This window comes from Channa argus, chromosome 8, assembly GCF_033026475.1.
Source record: "Channa argus isolate prfri chromosome 8, Channa argus male v1.0, whole genome shotgun sequence".
Classification (NCBI taxonomy): Eukaryota; Metazoa; Chordata; class Actinopteri; order Anabantiformes; family Channidae; genus Channa; species Channa argus.
The window spans coordinates 2,500,108-2,512,452 of record NC_090204.1 but is presented as its reverse complement, the minus strand read 5'-3'; the positions used below and the strand labels follow the sequence as shown (position 1 = coordinate 2,512,452).

Below are 12,345 nucleotides of genomic sequence, written 5' to 3'. Positions count from 1 at the left end.
CATATCATGTTTTCACTGCATTTCTATCCAACGACCTCCACAGCATCTCCCCTGACTCTGTATTCCCACCAGCAAGCGCTATTTTGTAAATTCCGTGCAATTAGTAGCCTTAACATACCCAGAGACATACATTTGATTTTAACCTCCTCTGTCCAATTAACAAAATGTAGGTTGGAAAATAAACGGCAGACGCCTAAGCAAATTAATTATGTGTCCACCAAGCTGTTAGCCCGTGTGCACAGAGCAGAGGCTGGCAATAAGAGCTGGGCACACACTGCCATATGGCCTGTGTACGAGCGGACATTGTTTGGGGGTTGGGGGGTGCAGTGGCACAGCCCTGAAATTCTCACACATATTTATGTCTTGGTCACAATACATACAGCTGAGAGCAAAACTTTATATCTCCTCACACTGAAATGGCAATAGGAGTAAAACAAACAGAAAATGTACTGCACATTTAGCAAGAACCTTAATTGCCTTTACCATTTTTGTTACTTCTGATGATGACTAGCTAAATGTTCTTTAAACCTTCTTCGGATGAAAATAAAAAAACATTCGAGGTTTAACTTTTTTCGTTTCAGTGGAAAGGGAATGCAGACTGTTTCCCTCAACTGTATTTCACATGTTATGTAATGCTGCCCACTTCGAACAGTGTTTTTATGATTCATATTTTGGATGATTGGTGCTTTATCTGGATCCATCTGTCATTTCTTAATTTCTTTTGAAAACTTCATTCCACCACTGACATAGCTCATTAAAAAAAAAAAAAAATGCTTTTAGCTCTAAACACCTTTTGTTTCCTGGACTTAGCTTAACATGCTTCTTTTACTGCAGGAATTATTAAAGAGGTGGTGCAGTTTTACACATGAAGACTACTTTACTCATCATAAAGAGAACTACCACTCAGGAGTGGTGGTCCCAAAGTTCGAAAACAAATCCCCCCATAGTGTCCAGTCCATATTTTTCAGGGTTTGCTTGGGTCTGGAGGTTAAATCTGCCTGGCAATGAGAAGGCATTAAAGGTCTAATGACAGACCATCTGTACAAAGATGGGAAGCTGTGCAAACTGCTAGATTAAAAAAAAAATGTGGTAACGATACAGAGACCATCCTCGTGTACTACATCAGACACCTTGTTTGCTAAACAAAGTGTGGTTAGAGTACAGGAAGAAAAGCATTTGCTTTTATTCAGATACAGAATATGACCAACATGGCCACCTAGAGGTAGCATCAAAACACTGGTCCCATTTTAAGGGCAACCAAAGCCTAATTCTGCCCCCATGACAGGATTGTGACATTAGATTATTGACACAATATTAAATCACAAATCATAATTAACATAAATCGTCATGGTATTACGCAGACAGACATCTAATCCACAAGGGATCTGGTAACAGCACACTGAATATGTCTGATAACAACAGCCTACATTATAATCCTATTCAGATTTTTAAATGCAGTTGCTGTGTTCCCAGCATCAGTTCTCACCCTACTTTACAGGCATTATACATTCATGGTGCTAGATATTCCTACACATGAAAAATTCACTCAAAAAGGCGCATAGTGTGCGAGTTAATACTAGACCCAGAAACTGAACAAAGGTAAAAATCAGTAAATTCCACAAACAGTGTGACTAAGTTAGTAAATAGGTCACAATGTAATGAAATACATTTCATTACATTGCCCATATTAAAAGGTCACATGTTTTAAAGTTGGCCCAGTGGAAACGTTAAAAAGGACATCTATCAATATTGCGTTTCAACAGTTTCACTATGCTCAAATTAAAGTTCTGCAGACTCAATGTTTGAAAGTGGTTAAAGTCCCACACTAATAGATACATACACTATCTGTTGCTAGTCTGCTAGCATGAGACTGGGGACATAGTGGCAGGAGAGAGGACTCAAGATGCAGGTCTACGTGAAGGGAATTGATGTTTTTCTACGCAGACAGGTGTCATTTTTATGTGGTTATGCATTAATGTGGATTCCTTTTCCATTACATAAGTGTGCATACACTTAAAGGTTCACCCGTGGTGTAAAGATGTTAATCTGAGGGGGGGGGGGGGGGGGGATGTCAATGACCCTCCTCACCTTCCCCATTTTATCAGCAGAACAGAGCACCTTCATCCCTACCAGCAGCACAATTTCATGCCAAGTAGCTCGGAACATTAACTATTAACTCTGAGGCTACAATTAAAAGGATTTCACCGTGCAATGTTTCCCTCACTAGATTAAAAGCAGACATAGCACTGTTGACTGATACAGCTGGAAATAGCTTTAAGTTGGGGTTTATTGTGCCAATTTTGCCAGAGCGCACAAAGACGTGCTTTAGATGTGAAACACAAGTCATTTGTCCAAGAGACCCTCATGCTATACGTGGGCCTGCTTGAGTTCTGCACTTGACAGGAAGTAGTCGTCAATTTTATTCAACAACAAAAAATACTTTTTATAAACAGGACAACGCCTAATATTTGCAGCTCGTGTTCAGATGTCACACCTTAGGCACACAGACAAAACACTTCTCACCCTGTATTTTACAGGTAGTTTCCTGTTTTTCATCACTGGATTAGTATGAAAGTGATGCAACTTTCTGTTTCATGCTCCTTTACACATGTTGGTAAAGATGCTCAAGAGCATCTGAAGAGAGGTTGCATAAGAAGGGGTCATAGCGTGTGTTAACTTACCAACCTTTCCCTATTATACACTTTGGGCTTGTGATGTTGCTATGACCTAATTGCCAAGTCAACATTAGTTGGTACTGTAAGTGCTGCACTGGAAATGGCTCATTAAAATCCACGGTTACGGTCTAGCATTGTGTTACCGCTGAAACCCTGTAAGCATCATGGTTTATCAGGAATTAGACTTTTCAACACATTACATTGTTGCAGTTCCACTTTCAGTTTGTGATTAACAGCATTAACTGTTTCATGGCACCGGCTAAAAAGACATAGATATATGACACTTGTCACTATGTCACTTCACACACGTTTATCCAACTTCCAACCAACCCACAGTCTTTGTGTTACCATAGTGAACGTTGAACTCAGGTCTCGGGTCTGACAATCCTGCACTGTGGCAGAGCACGTACAGTATTCTTCTACTTTTAATATTACCATTGCTGATACCTCCATATTTCTACTAAACACTGAAAATACTAAATGTGCATTGTCACTTCTGCTTCAGTTAAATGTACTTTGTCTCCCTCGAGTGGTGCGAGTGATTAACTGTGGTGGTACTACTTGGCTTATAGCTCTACAGTGTGGACTGTATATAGAGAACATTTGCATCTTGAAGAAATTCTGAAGAAGGAACATGCACTTTTTTTGTTGCAATTCAATTAAATTAGACGACTACACGTTAGCAGATATAAAAATCTTGTGACCTTGTTCGTGTGCCGGCCAAATACGCTGAACTCCATATGATGAAAAATCATTCATTTTGGAATCGGATGCCAGATCACACAGTTTTAAAGTCATAAAGTTGTAGTCACTTGTAGTTGCGCTGAGGTTGTTAACAGTAAAATAACAGTAAAAATTAGTCCACTGCATTTAACTGACAGCCAGCATGGATGGCAGCAAAGAAGGAAATGAAATTCAACCATAATTCGTTTCATTATTGACCCCTTCGCTTTTGCTACCCCACCTTGAAAACAACCCATTCAGGGGATGCATGACAGTGTACAAAGCACATTTAAAATGTTTATGTAATGCATTAATTGCTTACAGACATCTTTGTTCTCTCCTGACAAATTAGAGGCCTTAAGAGACGTGCGGTGCACGGCGAAAGACGCACGGCAAGGAAATGCCCACACACAGGCAACAAATTTAAAGGGCTTGCACACCCTTCAGATTATTTTTCATTTATTCTGCCTGATTGGAGCTCTTCTCGTGTTTCAGTTTGATAATGTTTACTTTAATCATTTAATAATTTACAGGTTTATATCTGTAAAAGAATTCAGATGGGTGTCTTTGTGACCGGAGTTGGATAAAATTCTGTCCAATTTCTGTCCAAAGTCCCAATTCCATATCTGTTCCCATCATAGAGCAGGTCCACTCAACTTAAACTCAAGCTTAGGTCTAATAACTAAAATAAAAAAATAAAAAAAAACACAGGTGTTGCAGGATTTCTATGATCAGTTCATGGAAACAATTTGTGATAAACGTATAAAGTTAGTCTCGGCATAAAAATACTGCAATTTGTGACTGAGAACAAAATTGTTTAAATGTGACATTTCAGTGCCAACGCCACAATGGCAATTTAGTCAAAAAAGATAATATGTAATTTTTCTTTTGAATATTTTTAGCAGATACACGTATCATACCTTAACTGGGGCAGGAAGGTAGAGCAGTTGTCCACCAATCTCACAGTCGTTGGTTCAATCCCTGGCTCCTTTAGTCTTATGCAAGTTTGGGCTGAATGTTGTACTTTTAGTTGTGTCTCATTGTCTCACTGTACTTTTGTCTCACTTCATGCTGTAAGTCAAAGGCCTTAAGGTCACGTCAATAAATGTACATATGCCCGTATGTGGCCAAATAGAGCCCTGTGACAAATGATTAAAGAGCGGAGGCTATGTTTATAGCAAATGTTATACTACATACATGTTTATTAGCATATGTAATAAATTCCACGAAGATGAAATAGGTTGAGATCTGTAAGTCTTTTACGCATATGAGTTTCTGAGTTTTGAATCCTTCACGCACAGTGAGTCCGGGTTCACGTGTCCTCTTTAAATGACTCGCAGCGTTGAAGCTAGAGGTTCACCTCCTTCTCAGGCTGAATGAGTAGAAAACCTAATACTTTTTAGTGTTTCTGGCCCTGTAACACCGATAGTAACACATGTGTAATATTCAAACGTTTCTAATGCACACTGACACGTGAGCTTTAGCCTGGCTTGGCCCAAAATGCACAACTAGCTAAAACATGCTAACTTACCTGAGTGAGCTGTTTGAGGAAGTTCAGTGAAAATCGCTCCGACGACACCTCGGTATTATTTATAAAGAGTTAATGCAGTGACCGTCTGCTGTCCACAGAAACATGAACTTTTATGGCAACTTGAGGAAAAAAAATAAAAATAAATAAATAAATACATAAATAAAAAGACACACCCATCTGAACCCGCGGATTCCGTATGCTCGGCCACTTACGTCACGTCACGTAATAATTTTGATTCATAATTTAAAAATATAAATGCTTAATATAGGTCAGCTGGTTTTTTTTTTTGAAACTTATAAACCGATAGCAATATTCTGGCTTGCAATTTTAAATATCAAAAGAGTGCCCAATTATACTATTTATAATATTCAAGGAATAGAAATGATTTAATATGTAGCATCAGATCAGATCAGCCACAGCCATGAAGGGAAACGTACAATTACAGTAGTATTCTACCAGTAAACCAAGCTTATAACAAGCATAAATGTCACGGGGAAATCATAAACAAGCTTTGAACATTTTATTTCTATATTTGCTAATTAATGTAACAAAGAAAAAAACATATTGGTTTGCAATTCAAATAAAGAAAAAGGAGTTGTTGGGTGTCAGAAAACTAACATTAAAAACAACACACTTTATCAATGCATTTGTTAATTACACTTATGTAAACTAAAAGCACCAAAAACCATCTGCATTTCATTGTTTTATTAGAAAGTCAACAGAGTATGTCTAATATAAAACCCCTCAAAATCCTGAATCAAACTCTTCAGTATGACACTCAGAATGAATAAGTGCCTGTTTGTATCAAGTGAGTGATAAAAGATGTCAACAGTCAACAGTAATCTCAAACTACATTAAAGCGAATTTATCAGAACATTTCATTTAAATCATGTTGGCTTGGGGATCAGGATACATGTTAAAGTATGTACACACCTTTTTCAAGTATGTTTCCTAGAGAGACGTTAGTAATTTCCACATTGTGCACTAGTTTGCAATCAAACCACTTTGCTTCTGCTTAATCAGAATTCACCAATACTGTGTTGAGGTCTTCAGGCACCATTAAATCTTAGTCCAGTTTTTGAAGATCTTCTCTGCTGCATCCAGAGTACTGTCTTGCTGTTAAAGAGAAATACAATTGATGTTAATGATATCTGATGTTTGATGTTTTTTTTTTTGTTTTTTTTTTTTGCTTTTCTGTGTTGTTGGGATGTAAATAAGTTTGTATTTACCTTAATAAAGCAAAGGCGAATATATTTCTCAAACTGCTTCCTGGACTCCTCTCCAACAAATGCTGTGACTGGAATGGAGGCCAGTTTCTAAAGATTTTACATTAAAACAAAAAGGCTGCAACATGGGCGTCACTAGATTACACACACTAATATATACTGCACTGCACAGCACTGGTAATTTACCTTTTCTTTAATCATCCACTTGACAAACTTGTAGTCATAAGCTTCATCATCACCCATATCAGACAGATCCTGATCTATAATAAAAACAGAGCAGGGTTATAATAATTAGTTGCAGGGTGGGATCCCTTCAGACAGTCCAGCTGCTGATTCAGTATTAATTAATGATGTTGGCAAGGGTCCAACTTTATCAAATCTTCAATTTGCATAAGGCAGCTTAAACATTTACAGCAGTCATTTATCAGAAAAAATTATTATCTAGTTAAAAACCAGCCAATTTATTTCTTCGTCTTTTCTATTTTTGTGCTCTAGTAATAATTCTTCTTCAAAATAGCGAGTTTTAAGTTTCACTCTGTGATCACTGATCTACCAAGATGTGAATGTCTACAGTCCTTTCGTTTAACGAGCGTCAATGCGCTGTATGTGTTGTCACTTCAAACGGGCAGCAACTTACTGAGAGACGTGACGTCCACCAGCATAAAGTAGCCTCCCTCTGGGATCACAGGATTCATACCAGCCTCCTTCACGATGGCAGCCATGCGGTCCCTCTTGACCTCAAGTTCTTCTGCGAGTGAGGAGAAATAGCAGTCAGGCTGACCCATCAGCTCCACGTTCTGGAGCAAACCTTGTGCCACAGCCTCCTGAAGAGAAACAGACAAGGACATGGTACAGAAAAGCAGTAAAAAGATTATTCTCCGATAGCATCAACAGTATCAAAATGTTCGGCAGACTTGCCTGTAAAGGTGTTGCGCAGGTGTACAGAGAGTTCTGCATGACGGTCTGAAGATGCTTTATCAAGTGCTCGGGTCCTATAGACCAACCAAGCTAGAACACACAGTTTAATTGCATGATGCATTGTTGAATATTAGAAATCTTCTTCTAAATCCACACATATGTATCTCACCTTCCATCCAGTAACACTAAACGTTTTCCCTGCGCTGCTAATAGTGATTGTTCTATCCCACATTCCAGGTAGAGTGGCTGTAAAGACATAAAGTAAGGAAAAGAAGAAAAAAAGAAAGAAAATAATAAGACACAAAGGTCAGTGCAACATATTTATCTTTTAAGGTCAGTAACAATGTTTAAGTTGTCCAAAAAAAAAACCAATCTGTATCTGTAGAACAGCGATGATGTGTACTCAAAGACTACAGTACATTTGTGAGTCCTTTAAAGCAGCATGCTATCGCCTGGGCTGGGCCGACACTCCCAGACACTTCAGTGAATCATGAGACAGCGGTTGGTGGTGAGGGGGTTTACAGTTAACAAGCCCACTATATGAGTGGAATATTGTAACTTGGCTGAGGCTTGCATGTTAACAGCTAGATAGAATGCGACTAACTGGCCGTCAACAAGCATCTAGAATCACCTATTTTGCAACAGCATCCATAAAATTTGCATTTAGCCGTTTGGGCGATGCTTTGTATCCCAAGGGGTGAATGACCCGCTACAGCCCCAAAGCCACAGCTGCCCGCAAATGCATGTGGACGTGCAACGAAATCAGGTGTTGCAAAATGGTTTAGAGTTTCATCCCTGTAAATGTGCTTAACAATGGAGAACAGCTTATAACATAAGAGATGGAGGACTCATAAATGCCAACACTGTGCTGACTTGAGTCCATACCAATTTTAATATGCTGGTGTCCCTTATAGATAAGCCACTCGTAAACCTCATCACTGAAGCACAGAGTGTCATGTTTAATGCAGAGGTCAGCGATCATCTGCAGCTCATCTCTGGTGAAAACCTGCAAGAAGAGAACAGGAAGCAACGTAAGCTCGGGTGTTTCCTTCCCGTCATGTCAAGTCAGCAACATTTCTCAAACGCAGTGAGTGTTGCTATGACGCATACGTACCTTCCCAAGAGGATTGTTGGGGGTGTTGATGATGATAGCCTTTGTCTTAGAGCTGAATTTACTGGAAAGCTCATCTGGGTCAAGACACCAGTCAGCACTTGTGATTGTCTTCTTTCCAGACTTCTTCTAGGATTTTACAAATGACAGATCTTATGAGTATTTAAATCCCCTTTCCAACAAGAACAGAAACCACAGTATCCACAATTTTGGTCATTTATTAACAAACGAGGGTATGTAGCTGTCAAATATTTCCTAACTCCAGCAAGTTAAATATACTTGTTTTCTCAAGCTCCTGAACCAGAGCAGTGGTTATATGGCAGCTCTTTTAAACTTACAAGGCGCAGTGGTATCAACACAGGGTGGGCCCCCGCCATTCGCACCATAGGTACGTAGCAATCGAAGAAAGGTTCTATTATGATGACCTGGAGGAAGAAACATTGTAAAATATTTTTCTCTACACACTGTGAGCATTTGAATTAATGGATGCACGTATAGTCATTAGATACACATCATGGGATGTCTGTACCTCGTCCCCTTCTTCCACAAGTCCTTGCATGGCGCTGAATAAAGAACCATAACCTCCCACTGTGACCAGGATTTCTTTAAGGGGGTCAATCTGACGTCCGTAGACCTTCCCGTAAACCTGAGAAAGGGCCTTCACCAGAGATGGATGACCCTTTAAATTCAATACAAGACCAAAGTTAGACATTAAACACTCCATACAGCAACTTGTAGATATCTGCTTGTACCAACTACCACATGAAAATACTGTACTAAGATACTAGGATATTGTACCTATAAACTGCAGCTTCATTACATGAGGGGTGTATCGGTGGAGTTCACATGTTTTGTCCATCACAAATCCATTTTAGGTTCTCGCTTTGTACATTACCAAATGAATGAACGAGCGGTTTGTGCTGTAGCAGTCTACCATAAATATGGGTCTTACAAAGCCTCTGGTGTACTGGTTCATCTTGTCCACTGATGCAGCCTTTGCCAGTGCATCCTTCACATAAGAAGGTGGAGGGATATCGGGTAAACCCTGGCCTAGGTTGACAATGGAAGGGTCTGCTGCCACTGATGTGAACGCCACCCTGAATTGATAGAGAAACAAATAATTACAAAATGTTTCTGGCCAAATGGCAAAAAGGGAGTAAATAATCTTGAAAGCTGATCCACTGAGACTCTAATGTGGTTTGTACAGAAACAGGATCAAAAAATATTCCATTAGAAACTGTCTGTTTTATAAAATTGTAGTTAAGGTCCCCAACTGCCTTCAAAGTGTCCAAATGACATGAATTACATAAAACGACACATTTATAGCATAAAGAATAAATGGCTACTGTGCTATACGCCCTTCCTGTCAGTCTGAATTTTCTCTTGTCTAACGTTAGAAATCTAGAAGACTTTCACGATAAGTTGGAGAAAGCTGATTAGAAACCTGGTTCTGTGGATACATTGGCAGAGAAATCGCCACTGTCCGAGACACATCTACCTGAGGAAATCAGGTTTCCCTAATCCCCTTCCCCGATTACGGAAACCAGGTTTCCCATTTACATGACAATAAAGAAATCGGCTTCCCTGAGAACGTTGACTGTAAGCTGGAAAAGTCAGAACTCACCTACTCATGTGTCGTACAAACAGCCACTTACCAGACATTTTTGTCCAGCCCCTCAATTCGTTTGGAGTTTGTGTGCCGTGATGACATTGTGCGCTACAACACAAAACCACATTACATCATTCTCCCGAAATACATTACACCTAATAAACATTTTATTAGGTGCTTAGCTGCATTGTGTTTTAACACTTTTTACAGAGCCAGCAACCTAACAACTGCCTTGAGTGCAGCAGAATGGAAATACAAAGTGGTCCATCTATCTATTCATTATCTTAACTGCTTATCCTGTTCAGAGTCGCAGGTGGCTGGGGGCCTGTCCCAGCTGTCACTGGGCAAGAGGCAGGGTACACAACGGACAGGTCGCCACTGTATCTCAGAGCCAACACAGAGAGATATACACAGACAACCCCTCACTCCCATTCACACCCACAGGCAATTTAGAGTCACCAATTAACCTAACGTGCATGTCTTCAGAACAAGGGATAAAAACCAGAGCACTCAGAGGAAAACCAAGCAAACACGGGAAGAACATGCAAACTCCACATGTAATGGCTGCAGCCAGCCAGTGGACTCAGACCAAGGACCTTCTAGCTGTGAGCCAGCAGTGCTTAAACGCTCCATCAACCACTCGAAGCTCAGCATTGCTCAACAATGTATATATCCAGCAGTGAACTGTTGTTACAATGATTTTTAAAGTTCACTTTTTATTTTTAAACATAAAAATAACACAAGTCCTGCCAACAAGGTTATCACTTAGCAAACATTAAGCAGTGGACTGACCTGTGAAGCTGGAAACCTTCTTCTGAGGTTTACATTAACTGAATGACAAGAGAACTTGAAACACTTCAGGACTTGCTGTGCAATGTTCATGCTAGAAAAAAAGAAGAAACAAAATTAGGTGAATCTTAAGTGAGTCTTTTGGATAAATATTTGCTTCTGTCACACAGATGCACACACGTTTGTATTTCCACTACACAAAACAGAGATCTAAATAAAAAGGTCACCACAGATCTGTGTGTGCTGACAGGCAAAGAAAATTAATAATCTACAAATCTTATTATTTATTCACAAAGAAGGTTATTGTCTTTTTTTGGACAACCTGAGACAACCTGTCAAATATTTCCTAGCTCCAGCATGTTAAATACATTTATTTGCAAAAAATGTTTTGCTATAAAGTCTGGCTTTGCTTTTTCTAAAACTGAAAATTGAAAACAACAGAATACTGCGACATATGTGCGTGTAAATGATAAACAGAGGAGACTTCAAGAAGATAATAAAAGGAGTCGTGCAAAAGTACAACAGTAGGTGGCGCCAGTGTAGCACACACCGGTCCAGCTCCGACGTTCTGACGCTACAGCTACGGACTCATGAAAACTGTCAGGGAACAAAAGCTCCACAGGTTTTAGTTTCTAACTGCGTGTTGTTGGCAAAGACGCGTGTTAGCGAATGTAGGTGTTTCAGATCTTCTAGTGACTATTTTATCTGGTTATCACCAGTGGGCGCTTTCATAAAAGCTACTAAAAAGAAGAGCTGTCCTCGTAACTGCCGTTTGGTCCATATCCATGACATTATATATATAACATCTGTTAAGAGGATGGCTGACTGTATGCTGCATGAATTATGAAATATGTCAAATCAATGTGTTGATGCATAGTTGTTGCACTGGGTTTGAAACTAAGTTGACTTGTATGAAATTTCATTTTATCCAAGGCAAATATGATATGATTTTTTTTTTAAGACAACGATGAAGTCTCTTTTGCGTAGCCTCCGTTGTTAACGTTATTTCTTCTTAAGATTAACCAAATGTTTCACAACCGAATGAAAACAAAGTGGCACTCACGAGGACAGCTGCTGATTCTCTTCCTGTCTGCTGTCCAATCATACGGCACCGTGACTACATGACGTGACCGCAAGAAGATCCCAAAAACAACGGCTAGGCTAGCTCCGATTCGTCATGGCCGCTAAGCGGACTAAATGTGAATTTAATGACAGCTCCTATCAGTCTTCTTTAGAAGCACGTATCATGTGGTGGCCGAAGTTACACCGTCAGCAGCACTCACAACTTACCTGTAGTAGCTAACAGTGTGTTACGCAAACACAGCGGTGAGGAAGAGGAGACGTCATGCAGTCACGCTGGAAACGGTTGCGCTGCCTTTACAGTTGTCGGAAATTAGCATTTTGTACCTATAGGCTACAGATAATGGAGAAGAAGCAGAACGAAGTTAACGTCCCCTCATACTTTAGTGATAAAATAGTAAAAAAAAAAAAAAAAAAAAAGGAGTGTGGCATTAGCTTCATGTTGAGTGATTTTCTTCTTCAAGATTCATCAAAGCGACCCCCGAGTTTAAACCACACCTCAGGGTGTAGTAGAATAAACCTTGGTGATTTTTTTTTAGTTGTTTTGACAAAGTCAACAAGAGGCTCTTTCCAGCCATCATTGTTTTCTGATGGGATGTGAAAGGAGGAGGCAAGACTCACAAGGGGCCTTGAAGATGGTGAATGTCTGGAATGTCTCTTGGAGCCACATGTAAACAACTGCA

The 12,345-nt window shown here is 39.6% G+C and overlaps 1 protein-coding gene across 5 annotated transcripts; it reads right to left on the bottom strand.

The window, feature by feature from the left end:
• Positions 1-5,432: 5,432 nt before the first annotated feature.
• Positions 5,433-12,031, bottom strand: LOC137131489 (kynurenine--oxoglutarate transaminase 3-like). 5 transcript variants are annotated; one of them, XM_067512816.1, is made up of 14 exons: positions 11,873-12,031; positions 10,586-10,676; positions 9,840-9,901; positions 9,137-9,281; positions 8,714-8,863; positions 8,523-8,609; positions 8,188-8,313; positions 7,959-8,079; positions 7,243-7,319; positions 7,074-7,163; positions 6,793-6,979; positions 6,342-6,415; positions 6,159-6,245; positions 5,433-6,045 (listed from the first exon to the last, which is right to left on the bottom strand). In XM_067512816.1, the coding sequence occupies exons 2-14, from the start codon at positions 10,673-10,675 to the stop codon at positions 5,989-5,991; spliced, it is 1,353 nt and encodes a 450-aa protein (XP_067368917.1). In that variant the 5' UTR covers position 10,676; positions 11,873-12,031; the 3' UTR covers positions 5,433-5,988. The 5 variants fall into 5 exon arrangements, with proteins under 5 accessions (XP_067368917.1, XP_067368918.1, XP_067368919.1 ...); XM_067512817.1 differs by lacking the exon at positions 11,873-12,031 and adding an exon at positions 11,646-11,856; XM_067512818.1 differs by lacking the exons at positions 9,137-9,281; positions 9,840-9,901.
• Between the last annotated feature and the right edge of the window lie 314 nt (positions 12,032-12,345).